Here is a 16,399-nt window from a genome sequence, read left to right as displayed (position 1 = left end):
ATTTTCATCATCCTGAAAGGAAACCTTGTACCGATTAGCAGTCACTCTCCATTCCGCCCTCACCCTTGCTCTTGGCAACCAGTAATCTGCTTTCTCTCTCTATGGATTGGCCCATTCTGGACATTTCATATAAATAGAATCATACAAGGCATGGTCTTTTGTGACTGGCTTCTTTCACTTAGCATGATGTTTTTCAAGGTTCATCCATATTGAAACACACATCAGAATCTCATTCCTTTTTCTGGCCCAGTATTATTCCATTGTATGGATATACCACCTTGCCTTGTTTAACTTTCGATCAACTGATGAACATTTGGATTGTTCTCACTTTTTGGCTATTATGAATCTAGTCTTTTTTTTTTTTAACATCTTTATTGGAGTATAATTGCTTTACAATGGTGTGGTAGTTTCTGCTGTACAACAAAGTGAATCAGCTATATGCACACGTATATCCCCATATCCCCTCCCTCTTGCATCTCCCTCCCACCCTCCCTATCCCACCCCTCTAGGTGGTCGCAAAGCACTGAGCTGATCTCCCTGTGCTATGCAGCTGCTTCCCACTAGCTATCTATTTTACATCTGGTAGTGTATATATGTCAATGCTACTCTCTTACTTCGTCCCAGCTTACCCTTCCCCCTCCCTGTGGCCTCAAGTCCATTCTCTACGTCTGTGTCTTTATTCCTGTCCTGCCCCTAGGTTCATCAGAACCTTTTTTTTCTTTTTTTAGGTTCCATATATATGTGTTAGCATACAGTATTTGTTTTTCTCTTTCTGACTTACTTCACTCTGTATGACAGACTCTAGGTCCATCCACCTCACTACAAATAACTCAATTTTGTTTCTTTTTATGACTGAGTAATAGTCCATTGTGCATATGTGCCACATCTTCTTTATCCATTCATCTGTCGATGGACACTTAGGCTGCTTCCATGTCCTGGCTATTGTAAATAGTGCTGCAGTGAACATTGTGGTACATGACTCTTTTTGAATTGTGGTTTTCTCAGGGTATATGCCCAGTAGTGGGATTGCTGGGTCATATGGTAATTCTATTTTTAGTTTTTTAAGGAACCTCCATACTGTTCTCCATAGTGGCTGTATCAATTTACATTCCCATCAACAGTGCAAGACGGTTCCCTTTTCTCCACACCCTCTCCAGCATTTACTGTTTGTAGATTTTTTGATGACTAGCCTCTCATTTCTATCTTTTTAACTACTTAGGTGAATTGGGCTACACTCTAATAACCATCCTAAGGATGTGGTTTTATTGCCTCAGAGTAGGAGTGGTCTTAAGAAGTTGTTAGTCTTGATAGGGCTAATGAATATTTTTAAAAAATAACCATTGTTAATGACATAACATGAATAGTTTGATGGGCATTTTCCAGGTTGTAAATGCCCGTTCATAAACCCACCAAGCCAACGACACGTGAGTTCAGGGAACTAACTACTTGGGGGGGGGGTGATTTGTAGATTTCAGCATCCATAAAAATCACCTGAAGCACTTGTTAAAAATCATAGTTAATGGCCCCACTCCAGAGTTTGTAATTCAGATGGTCTTTGAACCATTACGTGAACCATCCAGATCCCAGGGTATGTTTTCACCTAAGCTGCCTGCATGGAGTCCATTAGAATTACAGTCAAAATCAGGCACTTCAAAAGAAATCCTACAGAAGTGCTCTGGAGAAGACTGTATGTGGCAACAACTTCTGAACATGCTTCTGCTGAAGTCTCTAGCATATCGTATAACTCAGAACGAGGGCTCCTCACACAGGTATGAAAACATTTGAGAAGGGTTGTAGACCTCCACAGTTATCCATCCTCATCCTGGAGGGATTGGCCTCCTGTCTGGTCCAGAACTTAAGTCTCCTTTTGGCCATTCACAGGTGAGTGATGCCTTTGTGCCCTAATCACACGGGGATGGTGAGCTATTCTCGCATCATCCGCAAACACCTCCATCCAAGTGCTTAATTGTGTGTTAATTGACAGTGCGGGACATTGTAACCCTCCTGCCCTACATGTTTGTCCTTTTCCCCTTTAGGCCAGGGAAGGCCGGACCACCATAGTGATAGCACACCGATTGTCTACAATCCGAAATGCAGATGTCATTGCTGGGTTTGAGGATGGAGTCATTGTGGAGCAAGGAAGCCACAAAGAACTAATGAAGAAGGAAGGGGTGTACTTCAGGCTTGTTAACATGCAGGTATCTGCCTCCTGGGAAGTTTTTCTGCTGTTTTCTCCTCAATACAGTATTCTTTATTTTATTTATTAAAATATCACGTAGCTAATGCCATGTTGAGAAATAAGAAGTTTTCAGGAAGATGCCTAAAATATACATCTGAGACTTTAATTCAGAGTCGTTGAAAGAATCTCTAAAGAGAAAGGTGAGGGGGGAGGAAAATAAAGGAAAATGCCTAAAACATTTTGAACTTATTCTTTAGGACAGAGATTCTTAATTGCCTGGGGAATGAACTTCTTGAGCAACTTTGCAAAATAAATAACCTAAAAATATGTTATTCTGTAAACATGATTCTTATATTTGTAAAAGTATATACATTTGCTTTGATATAGCTGTAACTAGCATGTACATAATTTTGTTCTTTTTTCTTCACATTTCAGATGCACATCATCCAGATTCTATCATTTTAATGGGTCCTCAGCATCTTTTCACATGTTCCTTGGCTGTTTGTATATCTTCCTCTGTGAAAGTGTCTGTTCCTGTATTAGGCTGTTTTCTGTTGAGTTGTTCATGATATTCTTATTGATTTATAAGAACACTGTGCATAAAAAGGAAATACACATTTCTCTTGCATGTATTGGAAGTATTTTTCCTGCTTTGTTCTTTCGACTTCACTTTGTTGTTTGTTTGGCTCCCATAAAAAAAGCTTTAAAATTGTATGTAATTAGATTATCATTTCTCCTCTCCATGTCTTCAGGATTTGGGGTTGTTCTTAGGATATTCACCCATATTTCCTTTCAACAGTTATTGTTTTATTTTTTACGATTGAATATTTGAGGCAGCTGAAGTATATCCAGGTGTAGGAAATAAGGGCTATTGGTTTCAAATATATACTTTTTATCAACTGGCGAAAAGTGGCCATCTTGGCTTTGGAGCTCAATGACCTCAGCTCTCAGTAAATGAGGGCTTTAGGTAAGGCACAGAAAAGTATGTTATGAGATAGAGAGAGGGATTATGCATTTGGTCATAGAAGAAGTCTAAAATCAGAATGGGCTTATTGGAAGAGCTGTCTATTGAGATAGCATGGACAAGATGACAAAAGGAGAAAAAGATAAGAAAAGGATTGATGAGAAGTGGTTCAGTTTGACTTGCCATGTGCTAGAATTTGGGGGAGCCAGGCTTGAGCATGTGGTGGGGAGCTGTGGAAGACTGTTGAGCTGGGGTGTGATTTGAGCAGGACTGCCCTTCAGGAAAGTGACTCTGATAGCAGTGTGGGAGTGGATGGAAGTGAGGATGTAGGGACCAGTTACAAGACTAAGTCTCTAAGCTAGGTTGTTTTTTTGTTTTTTAATAAATCTATTTACTTATTTATTTATTTTTGGCTGCGTTGGGTCTTTGTTGCGGTGTGCGGGCTTCTCATTGCGGTGGCTTCTCTTGTTGCAGAGCACGAGCTCTAGGCACACAGGCTCAGCAGTTGTGGCTCACGGGTTCTAGAGTGCAGGCTCAGTAGTTGTGGCGCATGGGCTTAGCTGTTCCGCGGCATGTGGGATCTTCCCGGACTAGGGATCGAACCTGTGTCCCCGGCATTGGCAGGTGGATTCTTAACCACTGCGCCACCAGGGAAGTCCCGCTAGGTTGGCTTTTGTTGGGAGATGGTATGAAACCGTTCCAGTGGGAAACAAGGAAGTCCACCAAGCAGAGCATACCTGCAGTGGGGTTCAAGGCACAAGGGCAATATTCTGTCAGGTGCTGAAAGCACAACTGGAAAGTAGGATCAGATTAGATCCAGAGCTCAAGATAGACAGCCTCTGTGGGTACAGTAAGGCACTAGCCAGATAATTGGGTTTGGGGACAGGACCTCAAGGGAAAAAGACAATACCACAAGAACTGAGGTCCTGGACAAACCATTAAGATGTGGGCTCAGACATGGCGGAAGCAAACAGAGAACAAAGTTAGACTCCAGGAAGGTTGGGTGGATATTCCCTCATCTAGCATTGAGCTAAAGGTCCTTAAATTATCCCTCTCCCTGACCCTTTAAGGAGAGAGTTGATCCCAAAGTGGGCAATGAGGCTGAAGCTGCAGGACTGTTCCCCTGGGGTGAGGTGTGGATGAATCTTTGCAGGACTCTGAGGAAGAAAGATGATGGTACTCAGCCAGATTAACAGCCTCCCTTGGGCAGTGACCGACCAGCTTTTCCTTGTTTGTAAAAATGAGCCCTTGGTAATGTTTCTGTTTATTCTTCTGCCCTGTGGTGGTCTCTAACTTGTACTCTGGATTCTGGCATATTGAAGAAATTCCCAGTTACCTGCTGGATAATGAAAACTTTGCCTTTTAATTTTTAAAGAATATTTTTATACTCCAGGTTTCATATTGTTCAAATTGAATTTAACCTTTCTGTCCTTTGTAACCTCTTTTACTTCCATGTGTTGATATACTTCTTGACACTCTGCAGCTAACTTTGAGAAGCTGTGACGGAATCTGAAAGTCTTGACACGTGATATTCAAATAGCTGTATGGTTCTAAACTTGGAGGTTACATCCATCTGGACAGAGACACACACACAATTCAATGTTTTGTTCTTCCTTTAGACATTAGGAAGCCAGATCCAGTCAGAAGAATTTAAAGTTGCACTAACTGATGAAAAGCCTGCCATGGGTTTGGCTCGTCCCATCGTTAGGAGTTCTTTTCATAAAAGCCTGAGGAATTCACGAAAGTATCAGAATGCCTTTGATGTGGAAACCATTGAACTTGTAAGTTGTTTTTCACTTAAATCTTTAGTTGTTTAGTTTTGCTGTTGAAATTCTTAGTCTTGCAAGTATATTGCAGGCACAGAGGATTCCTGCCATGAGCCATATACTCTTCTTAAAAAAAGGAAACATCAAATTTTAAATATATTTGTCAAAAATTGAAATCAATTCCAATTAAAATTGGATTTCCAATGAAAAAAGATCCAAAAACTTAGTCTTTGTGCTTAGATGCTTGAAATTAAAACTAGATATTCCGCTTACTTTTGAGGTCCAGAGATAAATAAGGCTGGTCTACAGTAAGAGGCCCTGATATTTGCATGCTCTATTAGGTAGGATTACTTTTGATTTCTATGCTAGGAAACTCAGATTAATATCAGTTTAAGAAAAATAAGAGGTTTTATTTCTCTTTCACATAAAAAAAATCTTAAAGGTGAGAAACCCAGGGCTAGAATGGTGACTCCACCATGGTTACCATGGATTCAGGTTCCTTTCATATTTATCCTCACTATCCTGGCATGTAGCTTCCATTCTCAGTGATCTAAAATGGCTCCTGAAGCTCCAGCCATCACATCTGTGTTCCAAGCAGCAAGAAGAAACAAAGATTTTCCATGAGTCCAATACAGTACTTTTATTTATATGTCACTGGCCGTAACTTAATCACATGGCGCTACTTAGCTACAAGGAAGGGTAGATAACTGAATCTTTTTGCTATATGCATTGCTACTCTGAATAAGATTGGAATTCTCTTACTAAGAAAAAGGGGAGAATTACCAGAAATAGCCAAAGTGTACATTCTTTAACGTCTCTCACCTGAAGACTTGGGATGTTATTAATTCAAGTTAACAGAAGCCTTTATAATATGGATAGAAAGGGAATCCATTCCAAGAAAAGATATTTTATGATTTTAAGAAATGGTTTGAGAATACCTTTTGATGTTATTTATTGATAAAAGCTGAGTTTATTTTTACTTTTGTGTTGGCCTGAAGACACTAATCCTACCGAGAATTCACTGCATCTGTTTTTCTCTGCCCACAATGTTATTTACTGCAGAGATTACGAGGGCTCTCTCAGAGGTCTCAATCTTGGTGTATTTATGGAAAGAGAATAACAGTTGAATTATTGTGGAGCTGCATTATCATACGTAAGATAAACAATTTCCCCCTTTTTGGCTGTGGAAGTATTTACTTCTCATTTCCTCATTTATCTGGGCAGTTATGCTGCTAAATCTTGAGAGTCTGGTATTTTAGAGGAGCACTTCTCTTGGAGAAATGCACAGAGAAAATGCCACATCAACAAGACTGTCCTAAGTGCCATCATAGAGGGATAAACGATGTGCCCAAGGAGCGGGGGAAATTAAGTCTGATTAGAAGGGCCTGGAAGACCTGCTGGCATGTGAAGAGCAGCCTCAGTTCGTTTAACAGACTGGAGACCAGGGCTAAAAGATAATGTTAACTAGGGAGGAAAAAAACACCCTAAAACGCAGAGAAAATGGGTGGCTTGAAAGAAGAGGGCTGAATAGAAACTATTCCCATGTTCTCTTTTTCATAGAGACGCAAACATGACCTATTTAAACAACTGTAAGGCTATGGGATTCCATAGGCACCTTTTGTATCTAGTTTACTGTTAAACCACCTCTGTAGTCCGAATATTCTCCTTTATGTGACCTAAATCCTTCATGCTTGACCAGACACTGAGTTCAGCATTCGCTGAGAACCTGATGTGTGCCAGGCATTGGGCTATTTCTAGGAATATAAAGACATAGTCTTCACCTTAAAAAACAAACAAACAAACAAGCAGAGTCACATAAACAAACGGGGTGGGGGGATCACAAAACAAGCTAAGCTATGAAATAGAAGAAGTCCGCAGAGGGAACAGTGGTGAAAGAAAAGGGGAGAAGTTACTTTAGTTTTGTGAGTTGGGAACACGTCACAGAAAAGGCAGCGCTGGGCAGGGTTCCGGGGTGAGGAGACCAGGCCCAGGTCCTCAGGTTAATCATGGCGCCTTGTGTTGGTGAGGCCACTTACCCATCTATTCACGGGTCTTGTCTCATGTGACCCCAACATCATGCCGGAGTTGAATTGGACTTGAATTCTAGGGCATTTTGTGCCCAGTTCCTGCTTCCGCTCACTCTGCTGAGGCTGGAATAGAGATGGGCTGGTCACACCATGAAGATTGCCTCTTGGGTGAAGGACTCATACTCAGCTTATGCTGTGTAGTCAATGGACATACTTAACATTTGATAACATCCTGTCCAACCCTCTAGTAATTTGCTGTAGCCTGGTCATTCTCTGCATCGTTTGCAAGTTCCTTGAGGGTGATGCCAGGCCTTCTCTATGTCCATAAACTCCAGTGACTGTAGTGTTGTCACCTTTTTGTCCTGATATGTATGTGTTCTAGGATGAAACTGTGCCGCCGGTGTCTTTTATGAAGATCCTGAAACTGAATAAAACAGAATGGCCCTACTTTGTGGTGGGAACTCTGTGTGCTGTTGCCAACGGGGCGCTTCAGCCGGCCTTCTCGGTCATCTTCTCAGAGATTATAGAGGTGAGTCTGAAAACACCACTGGACAGCTTGAATGAAATCACTTCACCATTACATCAGTTGTCATGCCAACCTGGTCCATTTTGCAGTAAAGCAGCCTCAAATTAAACTAAGCCCAAGGTTTTAATTCCCTTTTGAGGAAAGCTGTTTGAGGCAAAAGAAAAAATAGGCAAGTTATGCTATCAATGAAATTAGAAACTGTAAAATCCCTGAAGAAGGCATTCTGATTCACTCTCTTCATTTGGATGAACTGGTGTCAGGCAATGGTCCCCATCCCGTTTGTGGAGAGGAGATGCATGTCTCACTGGATGGCTGGGTGGTGGGGAGGGGAAGAGTTCAAGTCTCAAGTGTTCAAGAGGCCAGGCTCTGGGGACAGACCACTTAATCGCTGTGCAAATTGGGCGAATGCTTTCCCTTGCTGTACCTCAGTTTCTTCATCTGCAAAATAAACCTACCTCCTAGGATGGCTGAGGATTAAGAGATGATTTAGGTAACTATTTAAGAGTGTCTGCCTCAAAGTAAGTATTCAAAAAGTTGCTACATCATTGTTTAGCAATTGTAGCAATGTTTAGCATTGTTTAGCAATTGCTACATCATTGTTTAGCCGTCCTTACAAGGCTTGGGGAGGCTAAGAAGGAAAACCTACACCATCCAGTTGTTAAATTCATTGGGGGATATTTATCAGAAGTGATCAGAAATATCTAAGGCTCCATAAAATCCAACATTTATATTTTATAACCTTAGTCAATCTCTAATGTTATTGGAGAGACTTTTTTGTTAAAGATGAACTATTCTGCATCACATTACCACTTTATTATGCTTCTTTTTTCAGCTTTTTTTCTATCTTTATTTTTTGAGCTTCATATAATGTATTATCCTTCAAAGTTTTATTTTATTTTATTTCTTAATTAATTTTTATTGGAGTATAGTTGCTAAGAGTTTATTATGCTTGTGACTTTGAACATTGGTTTAAGACCACAAGCTAAAAAATAAATTAGGAAGAACCCTCCAACCGTTCTTACATTACAAAATAAGGCAATCCCTGGCTCTCCTGCAATTCAAGAGCTGTGTGGATTGTATTTATATTTGGGGGCATCTCCTTTGTGTCAATTGCTGATCTTGGAGATCAAGCAGGAAACAAAATAAACTAAGTCCTGCCCTCAAACAGTTTACCTTCTATTGGGACAGACACAGAACGCAGCCAAAAAGCAAATACGTAATGTGTCACAGCATAGCAAGCATTTTAAAAGCAGGGTCTGGCAGTACAGGGGCTGGAGCTGGAGGTGCTGTTTCATGCGGGTGGGTCAGGAGAGGCCTGTCGGGGCAGAGGCCCCGTGGAGTGGAGGCTGGCGAGCAGGTAGGGGGCAGGGAGGAGTTCAGGCAGAGGGAACAGCAAATGCAGAGGAAGAGGCACAAACACGACAATGTGCAGCCACACACAGTCCGCAGGCAGTGTTTCAACCCACGTTAATAACCGCAAACAGTAAGTCCGCTACATGCGAACTTTCCACTTGTGAACGCGCGCGCCAGCCCCTGTATGCCAGCTGTTGTACCGTACTACTGTACTTTTCAAGGTACTGTACTGTAAGATTGAGACTGTTTTCTTTATTTTTCGTGTTTGTTTTTTATGTACGTATTGTTTGTGTGAAAAGTATTATAAACCTATTACAGTACAGCACTCTTGATATATACCCGATTGTGTTAGTGGGGTACCTAGGCTAACTTTGTTGGACTTACGAACAAATTGGACTTAAAAGCGCGCTCTCAGAACGGAACTCGTATTGTATTCCTCCGATTCATAGAGACAGGCTCCCAAATGGCTGGGGGGAGGGTCATGGGAGTTACTGGTTAATGAGTACAGAATTTCAGTTGTGGATGATGAAAGAATTCTGGAGATGGATGGCAGTGGAGGTGGCACAACACTGTCAGTACACTTAATGCCACTGCCTAGTATACTTAAAATCTACCGTTTAGCCATTTTTATGTTACGTATATTTTACCGCAGTTAAAAAAAACACGTACTCAGAACCTAGTTTTTAAAATGTGATGCTCAAGCCATTGTTTATGGGAGGAATAAACAAAGATCATGTAATCCAAGTGGGTGTTTTAAATGTTCTTTTGTAGATTTTTGGACCAGGGGACGATGAAGTGAAGCAGCAGAAATGCAACATGTTCTCATTGCTCTTTTTAGATCTGGGAATTATTTCTTTTTTTACTTTCTTCCTTCAGGTAGGTACCTATGATTTGATCTTCTCATCGAGTCTATATTCAGTTAGAGCATATAGATTAATTACCTATTAATTAGATTTTTGTTAATTATCTGTTAATATAGATTAATTATTGATTAATCAAAATCTGATACAAGAAACAGGTGATCTAAACCTTAGCTTGGATTTGGAACTTCCAAATCTTAGACTGAAATGAATTGCAGACACAGTTGGCACAAGGCTCTTTGAGAGGGCAGTGTCCTCAGCAGGGGGAATTGTGACTTCCCTGTGTGCTAAACTACGTCATGTTACAGGTTGGCCCTCAGCAAAGGTTCATTACCAAGGACAAAAGAGACTTGAATTCACAGGACAACATAAGTCCCAGTTAAACTCCACTAGTCATAAATTGGAAAAAAAATCAGTACAATAGCATTCTTTTTTTTTTTTAATAAATTTATTTATTTTATTTTTTGGCTGCATTGGGTCTTCGTTGCTGTGCACGGGCTTTCTCTAGTTGTGGCGAGCGGGGGCTGCTCTTCGTGTGGTGCACGAGCTTCTCATTGCAGTGGCTTCTCTCGTTGTGGAGCACGGGCTCTAGGCGCGCGGGCTTCAGTAGTTGTGGCTCGCGGGCTTCAGTAGTTGTGGCGCATGGGCTTAGCTGCTCTGCGGCGTGTGAGATCTTCCCGGACCAGGGATCGAACCCGTGTCCTCTGCATTGGCAGGAGGATTCTTAACCACTGCGCCACCAGGGAAGCCCAGCATTCTCTTTTTTTACTCTTCATATAGTATCAAGTAACTTCTCTGATATTTTCTTCCTTAATTGATGAACTGTTTGAAAGAATGCACATTATATTGCATTTAGGAATTGTAGACCCGGACAAAATGAACTAGTAAACTTTGCTCTGGTTGTACTTGTCTACCTAGACCTCTACCAAATTTCTTTTGTCTCTTTAACTCAGTGCCTTTCCAGTACACACAGGCCTTTCTAGTACAATCCATTAAGGCCACAGAATATTTCCTAGTCATGCCCAGTGTGCTTCTCTTTGATTATTGTTGAGCCAGTGGTAAAAGTAAGCCTAGCTTTTTATTTAGAAATCAGAGCCTTGCTCGTAGCAACTCAATGTCCAATGCAGTCGCAAGCCCTGGTGTGTTAGGGAGTAGAGCATACATACGCTGCACCAGCAGTGGGCTGATGGACGGAACTACGGAGCCCTCACGAGCCTTGAGCAATCTGCCAGCAAAGGCGGGAGGAGACCAGGGCAGTCTAGGCCTGGACCCCTGGGGCAGACTCACCCTGAGCACTGACCACTGATCCTCTTGGTTTAGTGAAGACCTTGGATGCATCCTCCCCAGAGAGCACCCCATGTGCCCACCCCAACACTCCGCGTGGCTGGAGGTTCACACCCATGCCAGCGCCTGGGAAGCAAACCCAGCTGTGGACATCTGGGCTGGTCTCCAGTTTGAACAGGATATAATTAGAAAGAGGGAAAGTGTCTGACAAGGATGCTGGGGGAGACGGAGTAGCCTAATTGTTCGCTAATCTGAGAGCAGGTGGAGCTGTGACGGGGAAGCAGCAAACTCACCTGGAGCTTGATACTCCAGACGTCCTCCCTCCCTCTACACTACAGGAGCCAAAACGCATCCCTGCATGGAATTTTGTTACTTCTGTTGGAGACTGATTTGCTTAAAGCATTAGGAACACACTGAACATTGTAATTAAATACAGTATTCTTCTCACTGAGAGGTTGTCCTTGAGAGTTTTGAAAAGGAAGTCTATTTAGAATGCTTCAGAAGCCAGAACTGGATACTTCTAAGGATTTCGGTCTTAGGATTCTATGGTATACCAATGATTTAGAAGTATATGAATTTAAAAAAATTTTTTATGGAAGTATAGTTGATTTACAATGTGTTAATTTCTGCTGTACAGCAAAGTGATTCAGTTATACATATATAAACATTCTTTTTTTAATATTCTTTTCCATTATGGTTTATCATAGGATACTGAATATAGTTCTCTGTGCTGTACAGTAGGTCCTTGCTGTTTATCCATTCCATATATAATAGCTTACATCTAGCAGTACATGAACTTTAAGTTGGGACTTTGAATTAGTATCTGGTCATAGACTTTGTGTTATTTGAATAGTTGATTCATAAATAAATATTATAGAAATCCACGCGAATACACCCACTTGTGTCAGAACGCTTGTGATCATCAAAAGGGACAAAAGCCTTTCTTCTCGCCCAGGGCTTCACATTTGGGAAGGCTGGCGAGATCCTCACCACAAGGCTTCGGTCCATGGCTTTTAAAGCAATGCTGAGACAGGTAGGTGTGTTCCTTTCGAGCCTCTTCCTGTTCTGGCTGGCGTGCTGCCCTGCATGTTGTGTGTCCCAGGTGTTCATGCAAGGACTGCTCTGGGCCCTGCTAATGGTCCTGGTCCAAAGACCTCTCAGGGTTTTCGTGGGAGTAGGCTTAATTTAGGTAACTTTTGGGGCTTATTTTGCAACTGTCTCTATCCATATGGATGCTATCGTTTCAAGGACCTGTGTCTGTTTTCTGGATTCTACGCAGGCCCTGGTGAGTCACTTGAGACTCCAGGATGCCTTTCAGCAAAGGAAAGGGTGGTTGGCAGTGTTCCTGTCCCACGACTGACCATACTAACTATAGGTTTTACCAAATGTTGGTAATTGAGTTTGTTAGAGCTCTGCTTTCACATTAATTCACTTGTTAATTCACTCAGTCATTACCCACTAGGTACCAGACAGTGTGCTAGTAGCTGGGCCTATAAAATGCATTATCTGCCCTCTTGGGAAGGTCACAGCCCAGTGCAGGACATGTGGGAAAATGTGCAAACATGAATTCTCTATTTTTATAGAGAAGGCTCAAGAGAGGGCCAGAATATTGTCCAACCGATTGACAGGAATTGATTACATTCCTGTTCACAAAAGGGCACAGAGCAGGTATCATATTTTGTGCAAGTCTGAATTTGCAGACCTCTTTCAGTGTCTTTTAAACTGTTGCTATGGAAGAAAAATTACTTTATATGAAGCTTAAAGATGCCGTGGATGAGTGGCTTATAATTAAAATCATATCTAAGATAGACTCTTTTAATCCTTGCTTCAAACAAAACAAAACAAAAACGTGGTGAGAAACCAGGGCTGATGATCTCATGCCCAGGATTTGCAAGAAAGGGCCGTGTCCAGCACAACTCCTTTGTGAGAGACACCACCCCATCAGGATACTACGGAGTATCCGTAGTACAAGTTGTGAGGACTGGGTGATGGACCCACGTGCACCCACAGGCTCGGGGGAAGCTGGCAGCGAGCACAGCTGCAATCTGGATAAGCCCCGCCCCCCGTCAGTGTGCTTTCCCGGCACAGCAGAGCCGGATGCAGGTGGGGATGGGGCTTGCGTCCTGGTGGGGCTCCGAGGTGTACGCCCAAGGCAGGGACTAGAGCTCCCCACTGCATGGGAGGTCTCCCCTCAACTCCGACGCCCAAGTGAAGTGTGGATATGTCCTCAGCATTGCATGTTTGGGATGTTTCATCTGATTTTCTCTGCTTGTTTTAATTTGGAATGAATTTAAAGGTGTATTTTGTGCCATAGGACATGAGCTGGTTTGATGATCATAAAAACAGTACTGGTGTGCTTTCTACGAGACTTGCGATGGATGCCTCCCAAGTCCAAGGGGTATGTAGACTGCACTCTACTACTGTTTTTCTTTAACATGGTTTGGAATAAACATATGGCATAGCTGCAACCTTTAAGCTGCCTTCAGCTGCAAATAACAGAAAAGTCAAACTGGCCTAAACAATAAAGAGGAAGGTTAGACTTCAGGGTTGGTGGATCCACTGGCTCACAGGTGGCCCGAAGGACTCAGGCGCCTTCTGTCTGTTGGCTCTGAGTGGCTTTCAGTCCTCGGGGTTGGCTTCATCCTGTGGCTTGTTCCCTCGTGGCCACAGGGCGGCTGCCAGGAGCAACCATAGCTACAAGCTTCCTTGTTTCCCATTCAGCGAAAGAGAGCGCACACCTAAGCCTCGACTGCCAAACAAACACCCTTCCCTTACATCTAATTAAGACTGATTTGGGTCACATGCCCAACCCTAACTAATACCTGGCCCAGGGAGTGCCGCTGTCTTCCTGGCTTCCCTCCCCAGCTCTGGAGCTCAGGTCTGTTACCTCGGAACTCGCTGCTTCTGCATAGCGCAGGAGAGCAGCAAGTCCCCTGCAGTGTCCCTGTGAGAGCCCTCGTTTTCTGACTGGTGCAAACAGGACTGCATCTTTATGCATGCTTTACGGGGGGATGGTCTCTTCGGATCTGTACCCTTGGTAACAGATGGTCTCTTGGGGCTCGTGACTCTCCCTCTTACACATTTGAAGCGAACAGGCTTTAAAATGACCAGAGTGCCCGTGGTGTGTTTCCTCTTTGAATGTTGCCTTCATGAAAAAGTGTGCACCCCACAGCCTCTCCCCAAAGCAGAGCAGCTGATGACTTGCTTCTGCAGTACTGAATCCGTATGGGCAGGAGAGGAAGGAGAGTTCAAAGGCACGAAGAAAAACCTGCAGAGCCTCCCAAGTTACCCACAGGTGTCTTGGGCTTATTGTAACAAAAGGGAGCAAATGTTAGTACAGGCACAGATCCCTCTCTCGTGGTTCTGACCGGGAAGCTGAAGGCTGCAGCTCATGGATTTGCAACTTAAAACACAGCTGCCTCTCTTCTTTTGCTCTTCCAGGCCACTGGGACCAGGTTGGCTTTAATTGCACAGAACACAGCTAACCTTGGAACTGGTATTATCATAGCATTTGTCTACGGTTGGCAATTAACCCTTTTGATGTTATCGGTTGTTCCAATTATTGCTGTATCAGGAATTGTTGAAATGAAACTGCTGGCTGGAAATGCCAAAAGAGATAAAAAAGAACTGGAAACTGTTGGAAAGGTGGGTACGATATGGCTTCAGTTGGTGTAAGTATGGTTTTTAGACATGGGTTTTATTTGATTGATTTATTACAACACGCATGTTTTAATAATGCTTTAGTACTCCCTACAACTAATAATGGTCAACGCTGTGCATGAAATATTTTACTGTGTCAATGCCTAGAACTTGAAAATGGGATAATTAATGTAAAGCTTTTATCCTATAGAAGGTGTTACATTCAGAAAATTTCTGAATTTTCAAAGTTCATTTTACCTTTTACTTTGTATACCGATGCCATTATTAGGACAGAAGTTACCCCTGTTTTACAGATGAAGAGTCCTTAAGGCAGAGAATTATAAGTGTATTGTTCAAAGTAGGACATTTGCCAGTACTTAAAAGACAGTCCTGTTCTTCTTGGCTGTGATTTCTATAGTTAATTAAGCTAGGCAGCCACCAGAGGACAGTAATGCTCTGATTTCTGGTTCTAATTATAATGGCGATTGGGCACACACTTAAACTTTGTGCCAATTATTGTTCTAAGTATTTATATGCACCAACTCATCCTCACAATAATCCTATAAGGCAAATACTAATGTTACACCAATTTTACAAATGTGGAACCTGAGAATGAAACAAGTTAAAGGCATGGCTGGGTTTCAAGTCCGGGTCTAATTTCAAAGTTCTTTACTATATTACCTCTTCATATGGGTTTAAATGTGTCTAAATCTCCATATAACCATTTTATTTACACGTACATGTATTTAAATGTTTAAATGTAGATAACAGCCGGGAATTTTTTTTACCCTTATTTATGTAAATATTATACTATATTGAAACATTAGGAGGTGAAGCAGACAGTGTATATAAATTGTGATAGAGTTTCTATAGCACAACACTTGCAAAGCCCTTTCACAGACAATACTGCATAAGCCTTAATACAATTATGGTTACACAGGGTGGGCCAGATAGTATGTCTCGCTCATGGGTTAGAAAGCAGTTAGCATGATTCCCACACTTAAGCTCTGGGGTATCCAGAGTCCCTGAAGATCCTCTTGGCTGCTGGCTGTGGGTACTTTAGGGCAGTGGTACCCAACCTTTTTGGCACCGGGGACTGCTTTCGTGGAAGACACTTTTTCCACGGAGAGGGATTGTGGGGGGGGGCGGTAGTTCAGGCGGTAATGCGAGAGATGGGGAGAGGCAGGTGAAGCTTCGCTCCGCTTTCCTGCCACTCACCTCCTGCTGTGCGGCCCGGTTCCTAACAGGCCATGGACCGGTACCGGTCCGCGGCCCGGGGGTTGGGGACCCCTGCTTTAGGGCATCATTTCCTTGATTTCCGTTTGTCACAACTAACTACTGAAAAAACACCTTGTAGTGTTCGTTTCCTTTCTCCTCCTGAACCCTACCGCTTTTCACATTTCAGAAGGGAAATTGTCAGTAGGTAGAATGAAGATCAATTTTTCTTAGACTAGTCACATGAGTCTAGTTAAGATAATAGAATCTTAATTCTATTAAAAATGGCTAATGACACTGAAAGTTGCCAGAGTTTTGGCAGGAGTAGGGCAGTTAGAACGGAGCAGCTTGGCAAACAAAACACCACCTTGGACCATCCGTCCTGGCCTTGCGGCTGCTCAGTATATCATACTGGAGAAGACCCCCCACTTCTCTGGTCTTCACTTTCCACTTCTGTAACGTGAGAAATTGTACCAGGTGGTGTCCCAGGTTCCTTTCAGCTAATACATTGTCGTTCCAGGGATCAGAGAATGAATAACTCAGACTGATCAGTCTGAAATATTTTTAGTAACTACTTTAACCCGAT

General features: G+C 42.5%; 2 protein-coding genes across 2 annotated transcripts in view; one reads left to right on the top strand and one right to left on the bottom strand.

The window, feature by feature from the left end:
* ABCB4 (ATP binding cassette subfamily B member 4) overlaps positions 1–16,399 on the top strand; it is an 83,865-nt gene that overhangs the window by 37,016 nt on the left and 30,450 nt on the right. Inside the window, exons 15-21 of the mRNA XM_068550481.1 lie at positions 2,037–2,198; positions 4,763–4,924; positions 7,319–7,465; positions 9,587–9,691; positions 11,915–11,992; positions 13,274–13,357; positions 14,401–14,604. Of these exons, the coding sequence (XP_068406582.1) occupies positions 2,037–2,198; positions 4,763–4,924; positions 7,319–7,465; positions 9,587–9,691; positions 11,915–11,992; positions 13,274–13,357; positions 14,401–14,604 (942 nt within the window). The remainder of the gene's footprint in view (positions 1–2,036; positions 2,199–4,762; positions 4,925–7,318; positions 7,466–9,586; positions 9,692–11,914; positions 11,993–13,273; positions 13,358–14,400; positions 14,605–16,399) is intronic.
* CROT (carnitine O-octanoyltransferase) overlaps positions 10,167–16,399 on the bottom strand; it is a 106,124-nt gene continuing 99,891 nt past the window's right edge. Inside the window, exon 18 of the mRNA XM_068550486.1 lies at positions 10,167–10,497. Coding sequence (XP_068406587.1) covers positions 10,458–10,497 — 40 coding nt within the window. The 3' untranslated portion in view covers positions 10,167–10,457. The remainder of the gene's footprint in view (positions 10,498–16,399) is intronic.

The sequence above is a fragment of the Eschrichtius robustus genome, chromosome 8, assembly GCF_028021215.1.
Source record: "Eschrichtius robustus isolate mEscRob2 chromosome 8, mEscRob2.pri, whole genome shotgun sequence".
NCBI lineage: Eukaryota > Metazoa > Chordata > Mammalia > Artiodactyla > Eschrichtiidae > Eschrichtius > Eschrichtius robustus.
The sequence above is the reverse complement of the archived record's forward strand: the minus strand, read 5'-3'. Positions and strand labels throughout refer to the sequence as shown.